Source organism: Hibiscus syriacus, unplaced genomic scaffold (assembly GCF_006381635.1).
Source record: "Hibiscus syriacus cultivar Baekdansim isolate YM2019G1 unplaced genomic scaffold, ASM638163v2 tig00112501_pilon, whole genome shotgun sequence".
NCBI lineage: Eukaryota > Viridiplantae > Streptophyta > Magnoliopsida > Malvales > Malvaceae > Hibiscus > Hibiscus syriacus.
In genome coordinates, this window is record NW_024063348.1 from 230,538 (window position 1) to 248,306 (window position 17,769).

Sequence of the window (17,769 nt, forward strand, 5' to 3'; positions counted from 1 at the left end):
AGAGCGGAGCTATAAAATTTATTTTTGGGTGTCAAATTTAGATAAAATTTATTTTAGGATGTCAAAATTAGAAATTGTATACAGAATTTTTTTAAGTGGATGAAAATGAATATTGTGTGTTAATTTATATATAACGGTATCGATATTTTAAAAAAATATATATTTATTTTATTTTAAAATATTTTTATATTAAATTTATAAAAAAAATTCAAAAAATTTTGGGGCGTTAATAAGTTGGCTCCACCAGTGATATCTAGTGCTCAAACCTGAGACTCTAGGAATAATAATCATCTCTTTAACCATTGAGGTCGTTTGGTTCGTACTATTAAAAACGGAATTAAGATAATTATTTGTAAATATGAATGAGTTATATAAGATTTTAAATATATATTTCGAACATAATTTTACTTAAATAAATATTGTATATTAATCTAATATCCATGAACAAGTTTATACACAAAAGTACTCAGGTGTGTAATTGAGTCTGGGCAAGAGGGTTGCCTATTTAGGGCACCCTCCTGCTTAAGACCCAAAATTATGAAGTTCATATATAATTAAATAAAGATAAATCATTTATTTAATCGCTCATTTATTATTATATTTTTATTTTGATCATCTAATTATTTTAAAAAATATATTTAATGTTACATTTATTTATTTTTTAATTACCCACCATTAAAAGATTAATAATGATGCTGATGTAATATTTTAAATTATTTTTCACTTTTCATTTAATTAGTTTTTTATAAGATAGAGAAGGTAGAAATCGAACTCGGATCCTCTTAAAAGAGAAAGTTGTGTGTTTAATAAAATTTCTTATTATTATTTTATTTAAGACTTAATGTATTTATTAAATAATATATTAAACATGATAAAGAAAACAACTTATAAACAAATTTATTTATTTTTACTTATTCTTACAATTTAATTTTTCCGATATTTATTATTTGAAGTATAATTCATATGTATGTCTCAAACCACTAAATTCTCAAAAACAAACCCGTAAGTACTTACCCAACAGGATCCACTAGAGCAATAATTTTCTTATTTTATTTTAAACCGAAACATCTCGAATTCAACTTAGTTAATAAAAATTATTATATCTTTAACATAATAATAAAAATAAAAAATAAATGTTTTACTTAATTTATAAATGAATAAGGACTAAAACAAGCTCACAAAGACGAACCGAATTCAACTCTAGACAAACATTCTAAAATTGGATTTGGTTTGCACGAAATATGTTGAAATTAGACTGCCACACGACCCGTAAGCAAATCTAGATGTATATACGCGTAGAGGTATGCTAGTCCGATTTTCAAGGCAAATAATCCATTTATAATAATAATTTAATTAAATGATAATTTTGTTATTAAAAATTCCATTTATAATCAAACTAATAATCAAATTACCTAAGTAGCGTCAAAACATATATTCTACGCTCACACCCAAATCCATATAACATAATATAAAATTACATAATTAAATTCAAATAAAAAAACGATAATAATGTTGTGTTGTGAACAAACATACTTCCCATTTCAGGTCACATTGAGATCTGTCTTACATCAAACAGGTTTCCAAAGACAACTTGTATGCCTGACTTTGCATCAGACATGCTTGGTTTATTTCTTCAAAATCAAATGAATTTGAAGAAATGTTATTTATAATTACACATACAACTGGGTTGGAGCACAATCAACCCTATTCAACCCTTTTTTTTTCTTTCTTTTGTTTGATATCATGTCCTTGTAATTTAGCCAAAGCAGCTTTACCCTTTTTCGGCAAAAGCTGTTGGAAGAATCATTGATTTCCGACCTTGGCACCGGCACCTCTGGTTGCCTTCATATAGGAGACATAGTCAACGTAGTTCATAGTAAATAATGAGCTCTGGTAGCGTGTCAGTTTTATACGCTTCATGAGCGACTCGGTGATGGGGCCACTGAGCCCTGTCTTTCGGACAAGTGAGTCAATTGCCTCCACCTTAGTCCAACCTGAAAGCAAATATAAATGCACCAAACCACATGAGAATTTGCGCAGAAAACTTGGTTCGTTGCAAACTATCTTATTAGGACATTTTTTGTCATTATGCCATAAAAGTTCCGCACAGACCAAACTTTTCAATCTAAATTTTTTGCAATATTTGTAACTAGACATACACATGCAGAGACGCGAGTGAGTGTGTGTGCATATCACATAAAAGAGGAGAAAGAAGAAAGGTCTCCGCATCACATCATATCATATAACCAGTAACCGCATTAGACATAAAAAACTCAACAAAGTCTACCTTCATGTGCCGGCACATCAGGTAAGTAAGTAGCACTTCGCCTTGTATTATAATCATCAACAAACTCAATAATTAGGCCATGCTTTCCAACCTGAAAGAAAAATTAACGAATATTTGCGGAAGAAATATCAAAAGTACAGAAAGAATTAGGGAGACACATCAAAAGAGAAACAGAAGAAATTCAATACAGAGAAAAAATTTGCACCAATACATTCAGAAAAAGGTACGGCCGTATCCAATCAGGATATCCAAAACTGGGAATTATTTGATCAACCAATACATTCAGGTAGTGCATGTTACAGTGTATTACTTGATCAGATGTTAAAAGATCCAAATTGAGATGAATTACTTACCTCCCAATCAAGATAGTTATTAGCTGTTTCATAATCAGTTAGAATAGAAACTGTACATTCTAAATAAGGCAGTTCTTTAGCTTGTATGGGGGGGAACCTGCGGTCTCTCAAGGCACTGCAAACAACAGATATTAGAACATATCACAAGGCATGCCATGAGAAAATATGAAGCATGCCCAAGTAGCAACACAATGAAATGATTAAAAACTTGTAGCTTATACAAGCCATAGAGTAAAAACAATTTTGAAAGGACCAAAATCATGTGGTTACAAGCCAAACAGAAGTACAAATAGTTGTAATGGCCTAAACCATGAAGGGGCCTTACTTTAGAGATCATGATGCATATTCTATTACAACACTAAAGTGGTTGGATATTGCAATGTAGGAAAGAACCGTAATGGTGGAAAGTATTATTGGCATTCAAGGTTTCTTAATTTATTTAGAGTAATTCTACCCAGTGAAAAAAGTGCCACTGGAATTCAAATATCATGCCCTATTAATTTTAGGTGAAGCAGCTGCTCTCAGGACTTCTACCCTCTGCTGAACTGTTTTACCATCATAACAAGAACTACATGAAAATCAGGCTTAGTTGACTGGAAGCAAGACATTAAATCAAAACAGTGCCGTTTGTCCGACCACGTTCTCTAGTCTAAAAAGCACTAAAAATTTCACAATTGACCTTTACTAATCAATGAAAGTGGCTTCCCTTGGTAAGACCATTTCTTTTATAACAACCCTTCTGGCTAGAGGTTAAAAACCACTATTCTTCCATGTAACTTGCCCGACTTTAATTCTATCAAGTTCAATAACTGAACATATTAATTATAGAAAAATGCTAACAACCTAATTCTGGTATTAAATAGGACTAATCAATCTACGGATACAGCAAATCTACAATGTCCAATAACTTAATTTTTATAAAGCATTCTCATTCCTTCCATCTTTTTTCCTTTTCTTTTAGTTCTATCCAAAATGCCCCTCTGTTTAGAATGCACTTTCCAAATATTTGCTTCGTATTAGGTTAATCATTTTCTTTCTTAGATATACCACTTATGAATCAGGGTTAGGAAACATAATGAATTTTATTTAAAATACAAAAAATAAAAGAGTTATAAGGATGAGCTCACAGTACATATTGTCATAAACTCATACTAGATACCTCAAATACATGGGGAGTGCACACATACAAACAGAGAGTGAGAGGGGGGGGGGACTTTGGTCTTAATACCTTGTCAGAGCATAGTCCCTAAATCCGTTAATCAGCTGGCAAGCTTCAAGTGTGCCGATACATCCTCGTAGACGAGCCTCCCCGCCGTTCACAACCTTCTTCCATGTCACAAACAACGGGCTTAAAACATAAGATGATTTGTATCAGACGAAAGCACCATTTTCAAAGTAAACATAAATGAAATGAGAAGAAAAAGAAACCAAAAATGCCGGAGACAGTTTAATGACCATCTATTGTATACCAGAACCCAGCAGCAAAAGAAAACTGAATAGAAGCAATAAAGGGAAAAAGAAAAAACTTCAACACTACTGAATTTCTCTATTTGATTGTGAAAAGCAACCAGAAGAATAACAGTCATATTCTTTTCTACTAATCCATGCCAGGGCAAAGGCATGACTTTACAACTAAATTGACAAATTAATATTACTATAAGGACTTTACAACTAAATTGACAAATAAAAAAAGAACGGCAATAAACCGAATGGGAGAAGCTAACAATAGCACTCACTGATAAGAAAATCAACCGAAAACGCGACTGCAACCGCTATTTAAATCCCTGCTAGACATAGAAAACAAATAACCTAGACAATACCCCAGCTATAATTCATTATCACATACTTCCAAGTCAAATCTAATAAAGGGCTCTAATATAAAGAGCATTGAGAAGCTCAACTCAACTAACAACTTTATTGAAATTGATTGCATAATGTGTGCTTGCATTCAAAAACCCTTATTCAATAATTTTTTTGAAGGAACTAATTCTAATTTAGGTCATGAACATAAGGGATGGAGGATATATCAATTTTCTTTTACGCATATAGTTAGTGTAAAGTCAGCTTTTGACGAAAACGAAGTATGGAATTCACAACATTGCAGCGATAAGACTTGTTATTCGCGTATATTAATCGAACTTGGACATGCGTAATCGTCCAACACTGATATATTCAACTTTGTTTCAAATATTTTCACATATATGGAGTGTTCAGGTGAATCATATCGGTGGGATCGACACAGATACTTAAAAGGAAAATAAATAGTCGAATAAACCAAATAATTTTTTTTATAAGATTGTTATTCTTACAGGAACCAAACTGCTTAAAATTTAAAACCAGACACAGATTTTGAGCTGACAACCTTGATTTGTGTTGTTGACCAAAACATTAACACATACTGATTTTTTAAGATCCAAAAACAACAATGACAGAATATTGAATTCCCAACTTCTACCAATAATTTTCGTTTTCAAAAGAACAAAAAACTAATACCAAGAACAAAAAAAAGGAGAAAATAAAAACAATCAGCATCCAACTCATCATTATGAAAGAGAAGAAAGCAGGGAACTTGGATAGAAATAACAAGAGGATTAAAAAAACAAAGAATCGGAGAGAAGAAATTACTGTTGGCCCTCGTCGAAGGCAGGCGGAGCAGCCTCTTCGCTTTTATAATGGGCGAGCAAAGTGTCGAAGCAGTAGACCACCATTTCCTTGTTTTTTTTTTTTTTTTTTTTTGGATAAATTAAATTTTATTATCCAAATAACAGTGTTCTGCTATAAAATACAATTAACCAATCAATACAAAAGAATTATACGTTGCTATTACATAAAAAGATTGATTAAGTAATATCTCAAGCAATACAAAGGTTTGAATTAATTCTATTAACTCTATTTATATTTTTTCCTTTAAGTTGGATTCGCACAACCTCAATAATAACTTTGAGCAAATCGTCTGTAGATCTGTGACGGCCTTTGAAGATTCTGTGATTCCTTTTCTCCCACAATGTGTAAATATAGGTTGTTCAAGAAATCTTCAGAATTGTGATGAGTAAGGATTTCCCTTTCCAAGTTGAAGAAGCCCGATTAACCATTTCTTCCCAAGTATAGGAGGTATTATTCATACCATTAAGCGAAAGGACGGAGTTCCAAAGACGAACTGCGAGGTTGCAATGGTAGAAAATATGGTTTCTTGTCTCTTGTTCGTCTCTGCAGTTAACACATGACCCATCAGTTGAAATTCTCATTTTGAGTAGTCGATCTCTAGTTGGTAATCTGTTTAACAAAGACATCCAAGCAATCAAACTGAATTTAGAAATGTACATTAGAAACTAAATAAGATTGTGCCAAAGAACTTTCTCCCTATTGATACGGATAGAATCCCAAATATCTCTTAGCCCGATTAACCATTTCCTTGTTTGCCAACACCATCTTCGTCAATTTTTGAAGGTCTCCAAACTTTCTTCACTAATTGCACCCCCTTTCCCCCTTTTTATTCCCTCACGTCATTGCTTTAGCCTTTAATTAAAATAATTATAATAAAGAAAGAAAGAGACATTATTAATTCGCTGACTAATAAATTAATAATTAAACTCTGTGAGCATTAGTCATTATGTCGAAAGTAAATTCTTAATATAAAAACTTTTTTTCATAAAAAAAATTGGTTAATGCAAAATAAAATCAATTACAAATATAATTGTTAATAACAATGTAAGACTTTGATGAAACTCTCTACATCAAAATATAATATAAATTTTCATAATTCTTAAATCGTAATTTATTATTTATCTTAATAGAAAACTCTTTAAAATAAAATTATTATGTTTAATTCTTTATTAATTAGAGTATTATTGAGAGATTTTATAATTGCGTGATTGGGATATTACTACCTTAAAATATTTAAGATTTTATCTCTTTGTCTTATAACATGTTTTATAAAATGTATTGAGAAAAAGAGTAATATTCGTAAACTACGTAAAACATAGATTATGGTATCAAAATGTCATATAATGACTAAATTAAGGATCTAATGATGCTGAAAAATAAATTGTATAATTAACAAAATTTGTCGAATCAATTGAAGTTGAATGAAGTAATTAGAGCACGTCGAATAACAAAGAGATCATGACATAATAATATATGTTTATTCACTCTAAAATTTAAATCTGTTTTAATTAATTATTTATTTTATTGATTTTCTTAACTCATTCTATTTATATTTACTCATAAACATAAATTTTATATTATTAATATAAGTACGAATACACTCAAAATATATATAAATTCACTACAACCATAATATGAATAAAATTCGGATCCTTCAAGGACACTAAAGTCAACTAGCATTGTCTCCGCAACAATACATTCCGTAAATGTATACTAGACATTCCACATCAGCACGGTTAATAGATTAGTGTGCTTGTAATTATTGTTTTCTTTTTATTTATAAAATATAATAAATTATGAAATGGTTAAAATATGATATTAAAATATCAGTGAAGTAAGATCTCAAATTTGAGTTATTGTATATGTAAAAAATTTATGTAGGAAGATTTATCTACCATAATCAGATATACGACACGAGTCGGTCCGGATTAGTCAAGACGAAGCCTTAGAACCGAGAAAGAAAAAATATTAATAAAATAATATGAATACAAAATAAATTTAAAAATAAATAAAACTATTTAAAATTAAAATAATACAAATACAAATTAAAATGAAGGTATCTTGATTAAATTCAAATAATTTTTTATACAAACAATGAGTATCTTTCGTTTATTCATTTAACAATTTAAACATTAATATTTTTTATTATTGTTATTCATAATATAATCTCATTTAAAACTTTCGAACATAAGATAGATACGAACAAATCTAACTATATTGATAAACAAACTATAACAGAGACCGATTAATCTATCGAAAGGCCATTGACAACTACAAATCAGATTCGGATGTCATGAAAAAACTATCTACGAACGCAAACCGTGTATCAAAGTCCAATATGAGGTTCTAAAGTAGAGAAGATTAATAGGATAATAAATAAGCACTATCTCGATCGGTCGAGACGACATCAAATCGAACCATAAAAAAATTACATAAGAAAGGTCTAGCGACAAAAAAGTGTTATAAATATAGAATTATCAGAAACTGAAAAAAAAAGAATAAATATATGATATGAAAAATTAATTGAGAAATAAGGAATACAAACTGTTGACAACCTACGCTACGACTGAGGTTAAATACGAGCCTCTTTGAAATATTTTTTTTATTCAACCTCGTTGAATTTCCAATTAAAGCTTCTTATTGCACGGGATTGTTTTCACATTGCTAATACTAATGCTCTCGTTATGTTTCAGTAAATTGGATTGAAGTTTATATATGATTTTTATGTTTCATATCAATAGAGTATTGTTAAACCCCTCTGATCTTAGTCTGACGCTCTTCCAATTGAGTTATCCTCACACATGAATTTTTGTTGACAGTTTATTTACACAACAGAATGGGGTATGATATCTCACCTCTATTTTATACGCTGCTTGCTTTTTGACGGTTTTTTTTAACCATTTTACTGCTCTAAAAACAGAGAACTGGGCAGGATAATGTTAGTTTTATTGTGTTGTACAATACAAAATTCATTCCTACCGTAAAACATTTGGTTGAAGAACTGGGTCCTGCCAGAACAATAAGGCGAGTGGGGTCCCTGAAGACAGGAACAGTAATGATGGTAATCCTTTCCATTTGTTCCATTATTTAAGAGAAGAGGCTGTAGTGTCATTTTATGTCCCTGCTGCCTGCTTATTCTCCTCATTGACTAGTTAGGTCCAAGCCCTGGATCACCTAAAGTCACTTCTTTTCCTGATATGCCACCAATGAAAAATTACGAAGATCTTTAGCCTGATGTTCTCCCAACTGAGCTATCCCCATACATGTCCTTACACTGATTATTACGTGCTTAAAAAAAGTATATTTTTAATGTATACGTTTAAAGTAAAGCTTATTATTTAAATATAAATAAAAAATTACGAAGATATGGTAAATGAAGAGGGTTAGGTCTGATTTTCTAGTTTTGCCTTAGGTTATCATTGATTTCAATATTTATCGTTACCTACTGGTATCAACGCTAAGAAATATTACAAATTTTGTTTTTAAATTTAATCACGTCAAAAAAATATAAATAAAACTATTCTATTAAAATGAAGTAAAAGATATAAAAATTAGTATTAATATACAAATATCGAATCGAACCAAATTAAAATTGATAAGTCTAAAAAAAATCAATCGAATGAAATCAATCTCACTCCAATAGAGGTGAAGGATTATTGATGAATTGAAGATGTATAGGTATCACGATGAGTAATGTTGCTTAGGTATATAGTGGGTTGTTAGGATGGCGATGATTATTATGTGTTTGAGGACTAAATTGTAGGATTTATAAACATAGAAGATTAAATTTATTAAATTATTTAAATATATGATTAAACTAATGAAATATGAAACTACTATAAATTAAATATATTATTATTCAAATTTAAAAAGGTCATATCAATAGTGTTACTACACAACTAAAAGTTTTTAGAATTCAATAATCAAAATAGAAACACACTAGCAGTTGATTGATTAATGTTATAATTTACTTTAATATAATAATTGGTTGATTAGTGTTAGAATTTACTTGTATTATTTTATTAAATATAATTTAAAAACACAAAATAACGTTTTAAATATGTTTATAAAAATTAAAATTGTATACTGCTAATATATTTTGATTAACATAAGGGTAAACTATGAAAATGGTCACTAATGTTTGAGTAAGTTTCTGTTTTCACTACTGATGTTTCAAAAGTCACAAATCAGTCACTAACGTTATAGTTTTGTTACAAATTGGTCACTCGTTGTTAACCGCCGTAACGAGAGTGGCATAATACACAGCTGTACTGTTTAAAACTTACTTGGACTGGGTTGACTGCCACATAGGTTATTAAATTCTCATAATTTCGCCGATGTAGAAGGTGAGAGAGAAGAAGAAGATGAAGCAACAAACCCATGCTAAAGTGAGGAAGAAGATGAAGCAACAATCCATGTTATTGTTCTCAATCGAAATTTCGCCGATGTAGAAGGTGAGAAAGAGGAAGAAGATGAAGCAACAACCCATTATATTGCTCTTAACCGAAATTTCCATTCCAAGATCACCACGGACAATCATAAAGGCATCGGTCCTATGCTCCTTGGGTTGTCTTCTTCGTCATAATCATCATGAAAAACATGGAAAGAAAATTTACAGATGGGTTCTAAAAAAAAGTTTGGCTTCCCTCTAGATGCCAACTTTATTATCAGAGACTGGCCAAATACTGGACCAAAACATTGATGCAACAAGATGATGGAAGCATACTTCGATAAATAGACATCAACTCCCTTGTATCCTTGCGCTTCGACCAGTTTGCATAACCCAAATACTGGACCCAACCATGGAGTTAATAAATCATAGTTTTCTTCACGAGCTTCCCTTTCATGGTAGCAGGATTCACAGTCATCATCATCAATTAAAACTCAACGAGACATCAACTATCATGGAGTTAACAAAAACATAATGAAGAAATGAAGACGAGAAATAAGGAAAACTCAAAAGAAAAATGGGAATCTTAAACGTACATGTTGATTGTACCTTCAAAATCTTGAATGTGTGTTGTGAAGATTTTGGTTGCTCAACCTTCACAAAAGCAATCGAACTTAAGAACAATAGTTGAGGATCTCTTTTCCTTCTTTTCTCCATCCAAGTCTTCTTTGCTTCCATTCTTTTTCTGCAGTAGAAACAAAGAAGAATCAACATTTACTAAATCATATTGATTAACAATGAAAAGAGAAATGAAAAAATATGAAACAGTAAGAAGGAAAGCGAGGGGAATGGGGTTAGAGGGGAGTCGAAGCTGAAGCAACAACCCATGGTAAAGCAAGGAAGAAGATGAAGCAACAACCCATGATATTGCTTTTAACATTTGACACTCCATGTGGCGGTCAAACCATTCCAAGTAAGCTTTAAAATGTCTAGCCGTGTATTATGCCACTCTCATTAACGGCTGTTAACGACGAGTGACCAATTTGTAACATATGATGACGTTAGTAACCAATTTGTAACTTTTGAAACATCAGTGGTGAAAACAAAAAATTACTCAAACATCAGTGACCATTGCGTAATTTACACTTAACATAAATATTACGAAATTTAACAATTGAATTGTTAAAATATTATTAATATAATATTTTATATATAATACTCATTTAATTTTACACTAATATAAATAAATATCTCTTCCCTCTCTCTAGAGAGAGAATCAAATAAAACACAGCTTGAGGATATTTTAAAATTTTTAACAAGAAAAATGATTTTTTCCTAAAAAAATTATTATCGGTTGATTTAGTTTTTCGATAGATTCAAAGTAATATCTAATTCGACATGGCACTAGACCTGATAAACCACCATTTGAGCCGGTCAATCCATCATTTCAATATTTTCAATTTCACCTGAAAGATTTCCATGTGATTCAAGCCCTAATAATTGCAACATAACATAATATGCCATCGCCTGCAATCAACAGACGGGTCTGCATTCTCCTGCAAGTTACTACAAAACAAATCATACCGTGTTATTTTGAACCATTCCACCAAGGAAAAAAGTGCAGAAGAGAAACGAAGATATCAATCCATAACACGAAACGATACAAAGGTGGCCCTGAAGATGTTCAATCCTATACGGATTCATGCCCTCTTTTCCTTCTCCTTCTTACGGCTTCTCTTATCATCTGAATCACGAGAATACAGCTTCTCATACCTTTCATGCTTCCCATGCCGCTTCTCATTCTTTTCGTGCCGCTTCTCATGTCTGTCATGCTTTTCCTGTCGCTTCTCCTCACGCCTCTTTCTCTTCCTGCTGCTTTCATAGTCTGATTCACCTTCTTCAGAGTTGGCAGTTGAAGGCACGGGTTCCTCCACCTTGATCATCTCGGGTGAGGGTTCCTCCTGAGTGGATGGAAGTGTGCTTGGATCTTCCCAGGGACGTGGCATTCTGTGGCAAGAACAAAACAAAATGTCAAAAAGGGGGGCAAAGTGAAAATTAACAAGGGTAAAAGCTTGCAAAATGGACATTTTATGAAAAAAATATATGAAATATGGTATTCTCAAAGGGTTGATACCATTAATGCTCTAGCAAGGGCAGCCATGCAGTTTTACATATGAGGTATTCAAATATCACAGACAACAAGACTAGAAAATATAGGCTTAAATATCTATTATACTATAGAGCAGAAAAATATTCGAGTCTACATACTATAGATATAGAACTAAGTAATTAAATCCTTGCGCATTTGATATTAATGCAAACAAACAAAACTGTAACAGTGTTGATGAAAAAACATCTAAATGCAGATGTAGACTTCAGAAATTTCCTACTTTACTTCTATCTACAGATCCATATTTTCATCAAAAGGTATGGGGTGTTGGTAGATGCTGTTATTTGGGATGCTCGATCAAACAGAGTGCATTTGACACAACAAATTATCTAGCACCACCCCTCAGAGATTGTATCTAAAATGACCCCTCACCCCTTAGAACCCGAAATAGCAGCAAATTTCTTTTATGTTCTTAAAAGGAGTTCATAATTGAGAAATAATATAAAAACCTGCCAATCAGTATGCATTTTTTGGAAAATGACAACATTTTGCAACCCCCACAGCATTGCTTAATTGTTCTATTGTATAATCATATCTTGAGCTTATTTTTCAGATAATATGAATCCACCACATACCTTGAGAAACCAAGACCGTCTACTCGTGCTGCTTCGGCATGGCCTGCACCCAAGTCCTCTGCAGTGGACCCTCGTTTCACAAGTTCAGAAAGCTCATGCTTATCAAGGCGATTCCCTTGAGGATGACTAGAGCGTTTAGGAGCCAGTCCAAGAGCCTCCCTCATGGCCTGCTCCTCCTCTTCTTTGACTCTTCTCATCTCTTCTTTTAGAGCCTCTGCCTCTGAACCCTTGGAATTTTTATCCCTTGTATACCAGTGTAGATCCTTCCCTGTAATTTAAAAGAACTTCATGAGTCGATAGGCTTTTGCTTATGGCAAAAATTTCAGAGCACCGAGTATTCCAGCATGATTCATTAAAAAAAGGATGACATAAACACTCACCCTCCTCTAGCTTACAAAAATATAATTGCTTTTTACTGCAAACTGAAATAAGTAAGATTGAATCATACCTTTTTGCCATCTCCCAACGGGTGCCTTAATACTGTGACCAAGATAATTCTCCCGATGTTTATCCACCTTTACATCATCCCAGCTAAATTCTGCATGTCACAAGAAAATACTCATTGGTGTAACTCATAGTGCATGGAGAATAAAGACAAATTCATATAATTTAGGCAAAACTATAGTTGAATTTATGTAACTAACGTGAAAACAAGATGTAGAAACAAATACTTTAGTCAAATACACAAGAAATAATATAAAATCCTCAAATCTTTAATATTATGTCTCAAAACTTGATATACTAAATCATGAGAAGCACTCGAAATCTTTAAAAAAAATTAAAATGTCAAAAGCTAGTAGGAGTTGAAAGATCAATTGTGTCAGTCCTCAACCGGGTGTGGGGACTGTACTTCTAATTCTAGCATTTTGTACACTTTTCATCCACCCTTTTCCAAATGACCAGTAAAGTATCTGATGATAAAATGGTCCTAGGTTGCTTATAGGCAGCCAAGAACAAATGTATAGTTAGCATCTAGTAATTGGAGATTCCACTACACCTATCAAATCAACAATGGTCTTTGCTTTTTTCTTTTCCTTTTTTTTTCAAAATATATTTTAAATTACACACAAAACTCTCTCAATAAAGGAAGCAGATCGATATGCATAAAGATGATAGTTGTGTGTGTCTATGTATGCATGTGTATCAAGAAATAAATATACAAATATAAAACTAACAATAACATTTTCATCAAATGCATTAATGCTAACATGTTTTTTTTTCCTTGGATAATTTTTCAACAAGCAGAACCAATAATATCATTTATATTTTTAACACCATTGGTTCAACAAGCTTCTTCAGTTTGCAATCTTTTTGGCAAACCTTTTATCAGAATTCTGAGCGTACATAAGGATGTGGAATTTCAAAGAGGGGTTTCTTTTGTAAAGATTTCAATTTTCTGAAATAATTAATATATTGGAAAAATAAAAACTGGAATTTTCTAAATTATTAGAACTTGAATGAGAATAAAGAAATTCCTAGATTTTTAATAAGATGTCAATATATATTATGTTCCTTCTTTTATGCATCTTTTACTTTCTTTAGTTCTAGCTACAAAAACTATTTTAATAAGATTTAGCGAAAAAAATTGAGATCTAGAACTGAAAACAGTTCCATAATGGAGATAGAAATGAGAAAGCAACAGGATTGCCTTTATGATCAGCTATGCCAAATTGGTAAATAAAGCGCTCCCCAATTTTATCTATCCGCAATATGCAGAATAAAAAAAAAGGACATAAAGTTGAAGTTTGCTTCTTATTCTCAATATTAAGGTATCTGGCAGGATAAACACATTTCCAGAGCCACTAAGTTCGAGTTTTAAGTAAAAAATTATGTGGATTAGGTATGACTGTTGTTCAACTTCAAACATGGCACTCATCAACAAAAGTTAATTTGATTACACAAGACAAGCCTGTCAGATTAGATGAATTGAAAATTCAACTTAAAGTTTTCTGCCATGAAATTCACACTTAGTAATTCACCTTATATTAATGGATAAACCCAAACTCGAACATCTTACATGAAAATCCTGCTTCAGAACAGAAAATTCAGGTTTCTAAGGGAACAAAATTGTGTGTATTATAGCTTTCCAATGACGGCCAAATATAAAGAAATAGGGATGAAGAAAGACGAGCAGGTCATAGCTATATGACTCTGACATGACCAACTTGAAATTACCATTCAAATATATGAATTATTCAGAATTCATAATTAGTTAAAAGGGCAAAATTAACCCATGAATCCAGATCGCAAAATTCTCTAAAGCAGCAAATTTACAATCGGTACATAAATTTAAATTTCTACTTCTTTTTATCTCTTATCATTCAATTAAAGAAAATCCAAACAAAAGGGCCGAGAATCATAAATTGTTGCTATAATTATTTTTTTGTTAAAATCAAATTGAATTACGGAACCAAAGAAGACGAAAACCCTAGAAAATAAATAAAACCAAAAAGAAGAAAAAAAGGAGGGGAAAACTTACGATCTCGGCCACCACGAACGCCACCTCTGGTTGGATGATACATTTTTCTCCCTCTCTTTCAAATTCAACAAGTACGAGAGTCTTTCTTCTTTCGATTGCTTGGATTTTGAGCAACCATTTATTTAACGGAACTCTCACCTTATATAGACATAAATAAATGAAACGACGCCGTTATGATGAAGTTGAGATAAAAGTCTCATTAACAAATAACGGGAAAGCATTGTTTATTTTGAGATAGCATAAAAGTAATGTTGGCCCATGCAGGTTTCGAACCTGCGACCTTCGCGTTATTAGCACGACGCTCTAACCAACTGAGCTAATAGGCCATTTGCCTAACGCTTCTAAATTTTGTTTTAAAACCTATAAAGTTTGTTTAACCAAAAACTTTAATTTGATTATTTTGCTGTCACTAGTTTTTAATGTAACATGCACTGCATATGATTTTACACACTGCGTTCTCATGATAGTGAATGACAGAACTAAAACATTTTCTAAAAAAATGATTCCAAAAATGGTTAACAAAATATTGCTAAAGTTTTATTGGTTGTGATAATAATATGCATTTAATAGTAAAGGCTTTTTTTTTCTTGAATGGAAAATGAGGTTAAAAGATAACATTAGCCTTTAATCCGCATATAAGACGAACCATGAATATCTCTGTGAAGGATGCTGTGTGTTATATGCGGATTAAAACCTTATATAAAAATTGAGGTGAAAATAGCTAATGATCCGTCTTCCTTGGGAGAATTTTTGGCCATGTAAGCCGCTGCTTCTTTGGCCATTTATTTAAAGTCGACATACCGTGCTTTTTGGCATAGTTCAGCTATGGTTTTCAATTGGAAAAAAAAGACTGTTCAGAGTCGGGGGAGAAATGAGGTTGATAACGTTATTATTATCCGTGTGAACAATGACCCGTTCAAAGCCATAGTGCCATACTAGTTTGAGCCCTTCAGAAACTCCTTAAGGTGCGTTTGATTCACGGAATGTAAGATTATCAGTGAGAATAAAAGATTATCAGGAAATAAGATTACTGGGAATGTTGTATTTTGTGTTTGGTTGGTTTAGCAGGAATGTAAGATTACCGTGTTTGGTTAAAGGAATAAAAGATTATTAGAATATATATGTGACCAAATTATCCTTATTATATATTTATTTTTTTAACAAGTTGGAAGATATTTATATATTTTCTTTAAAAATTTAAATTCATAAAATTTATATAATTTTTTTACAAAATTGAAAATATAAAAAGGTTTAATGAAAGGGTGAAATTTTATTTTAACCCCTGAACTTCATATAAAATTGTAATTATAGATTTTTTTTTTGTAAATCTAAAATAGTTTAAGGATAAATTTGTAATTTAACCTTCGTAGAATTTTTATTATTCAATGACAGAATAAGGATATTTTTGAACGAATTTTTTTTTAAGGACATTTTAGTCCAAAACACCGGTAATCCAATAATACCTAAAGAAAGGGAGGTAATGACATTCCCGGTAATATACACAAAAAAATCCACTATTGGTAATGTAAGATTACCGGGAATGACATTCCCGACCAGCCAAACGGAGGAATGTGGATTCTATTCCTATAAGAATCACACATTCCCCCAACCAAACACACCCTCAAAGTTTAGCTATATACAAATAATTAATTGCGAATTATGATAAAGCTCACAGTGTTTGCAAATTTATGAATTCACGTTATTTGATGAAATCGTGCAAAAATTCAAAATAAAAATACAAAATTTAAAAAAATGAATATCTCAAGTTTTATATCTACTCATATAGATGTAGAAATATGTATGAATCCATGAATATTAATAATATTTATTTATTCTAATAAAAGCTGTTAGTTTATTAATATATATATATATATAATTATAATGAAAGTTTATAACCACAAATGTAATTAAATATATAAATAGGACATACTCCTATAACAAGTGTCATAATAAACTAGTCACTTGAGACCATAAGGACTATACAATAAAAATGCTAAAAACTCGTTCAAAAAACTCAAACAAAATATAGATATAAATAGATCGGATTGTATCGACAAGTAAACCACAACAAGAGAATAAACTATTGAAATACCATTAACAGTCATACATTAGAGTCGAGCTATGTGAAAAAATTATTTGTGAACGCAAACCACATATCTAAATTATCCAAGGTTTAATTAAAAAAAATTCTAATCCAAAAGTTCAAAGTAGTGAAAATCAATAGGATAATAAATAAATGGATCAATTGAAGCGTTGTTAAATCCAACCACGAGTAAATTAATTTAAAAATAATCAAATGACTAAAAACATGTCAAAAGACAGAGAAAAACGTACCATAAAGATAAAGTAAAGTGTGTATAGATAGTTATTAGGAATTTTTAAAAAATGTGATATAGAAAAAGGGTAAAATACTTGAATGACCACCTATCGATAACATTTAATGAAAGTGTTGATGTGACAGTTAACAAAATTGATATAATTACATATTTGATCCTCAATACTTGTATATTCAATCAATTTGACTCTAATTTTAATTTAATTTAATAAATTAACCCTTCAATCAAGAGATGATACATGTCAACATATGATTGTGACACATGTCAACACCTGATTGGAGTTTTATTTTATAAATTTATTTTATTTTAATTGAATTAATTTTTTATCCAATCAGGAGGTGACTATGTATTTGTAGTCAAATTCATCAATTGGTTAAATATTGCAACAAACTTTATTTATTTTATACTATTATTAATGATAAAAAACAAAGTAATAAAATCATTCACATGAAGAATCGAACTTATGCTAATTATAAAATATAAGAGCATCTAAACTATATTTTTTTATAATATAA

General features: G+C 31.1%; 2 protein-coding genes and 1 non-coding gene across 3 annotated transcripts; all 3 read right to left on the reverse strand.

Annotated features, from left to right (window-relative positions):
• Positions 1-1,722: 1,722 nt before the first annotated feature.
• Positions 1,723-6,103, reverse strand: LOC120180731 (uncharacterized protein At2g38710-like). The gene is made up of 6 exons (XM_039186022.1): positions 6,046-6,103; positions 5,266-5,345; positions 3,869-3,988; positions 2,641-2,755; positions 2,288-2,378; positions 1,723-1,994 (listed from the first exon to the last, which is right to left on the reverse strand). Exons 1-6 carry the CDS (start codon positions 6,067-6,069, stop codon positions 1,804-1,806), a joined length of 621 nt encoding a protein of 206 aa, XP_039041953.1. The 5' UTR covers positions 6,070-6,103; the 3' UTR covers positions 1,723-1,803.
• Positions 6,104-11,139: 5,036 nt separating this feature from the next.
• LOC120180733 (multiple myeloma tumor-associated protein 2 homolog) lies at positions 11,140-15,029 on the reverse strand. The gene is made up of 4 exons (XM_039186024.1): positions 14,919-15,029; positions 12,888-12,977; positions 12,440-12,707; positions 11,140-11,701 (listed from the first exon to the last, which is right to left on the reverse strand). The coding sequence occupies exons 1-4, from the start codon at positions 14,959-14,961 to the stop codon at positions 11,395-11,397; spliced, it is 708 nt and encodes a 235-aa protein (XP_039041955.1). The 5' UTR covers positions 14,962-15,029; the 3' UTR covers positions 11,140-11,394.
• A 141-nt stretch (positions 15,030-15,170) lies between these two features.
• TRNAI-AAU lies at positions 15,171-15,244 on the reverse strand. Its single transcript has one exon. It is a non-coding gene; the product is annotated as a tRNA-Ile (tRNA).
• Between the last annotated feature and the right edge of the window lie 2,525 nt (positions 15,245-17,769).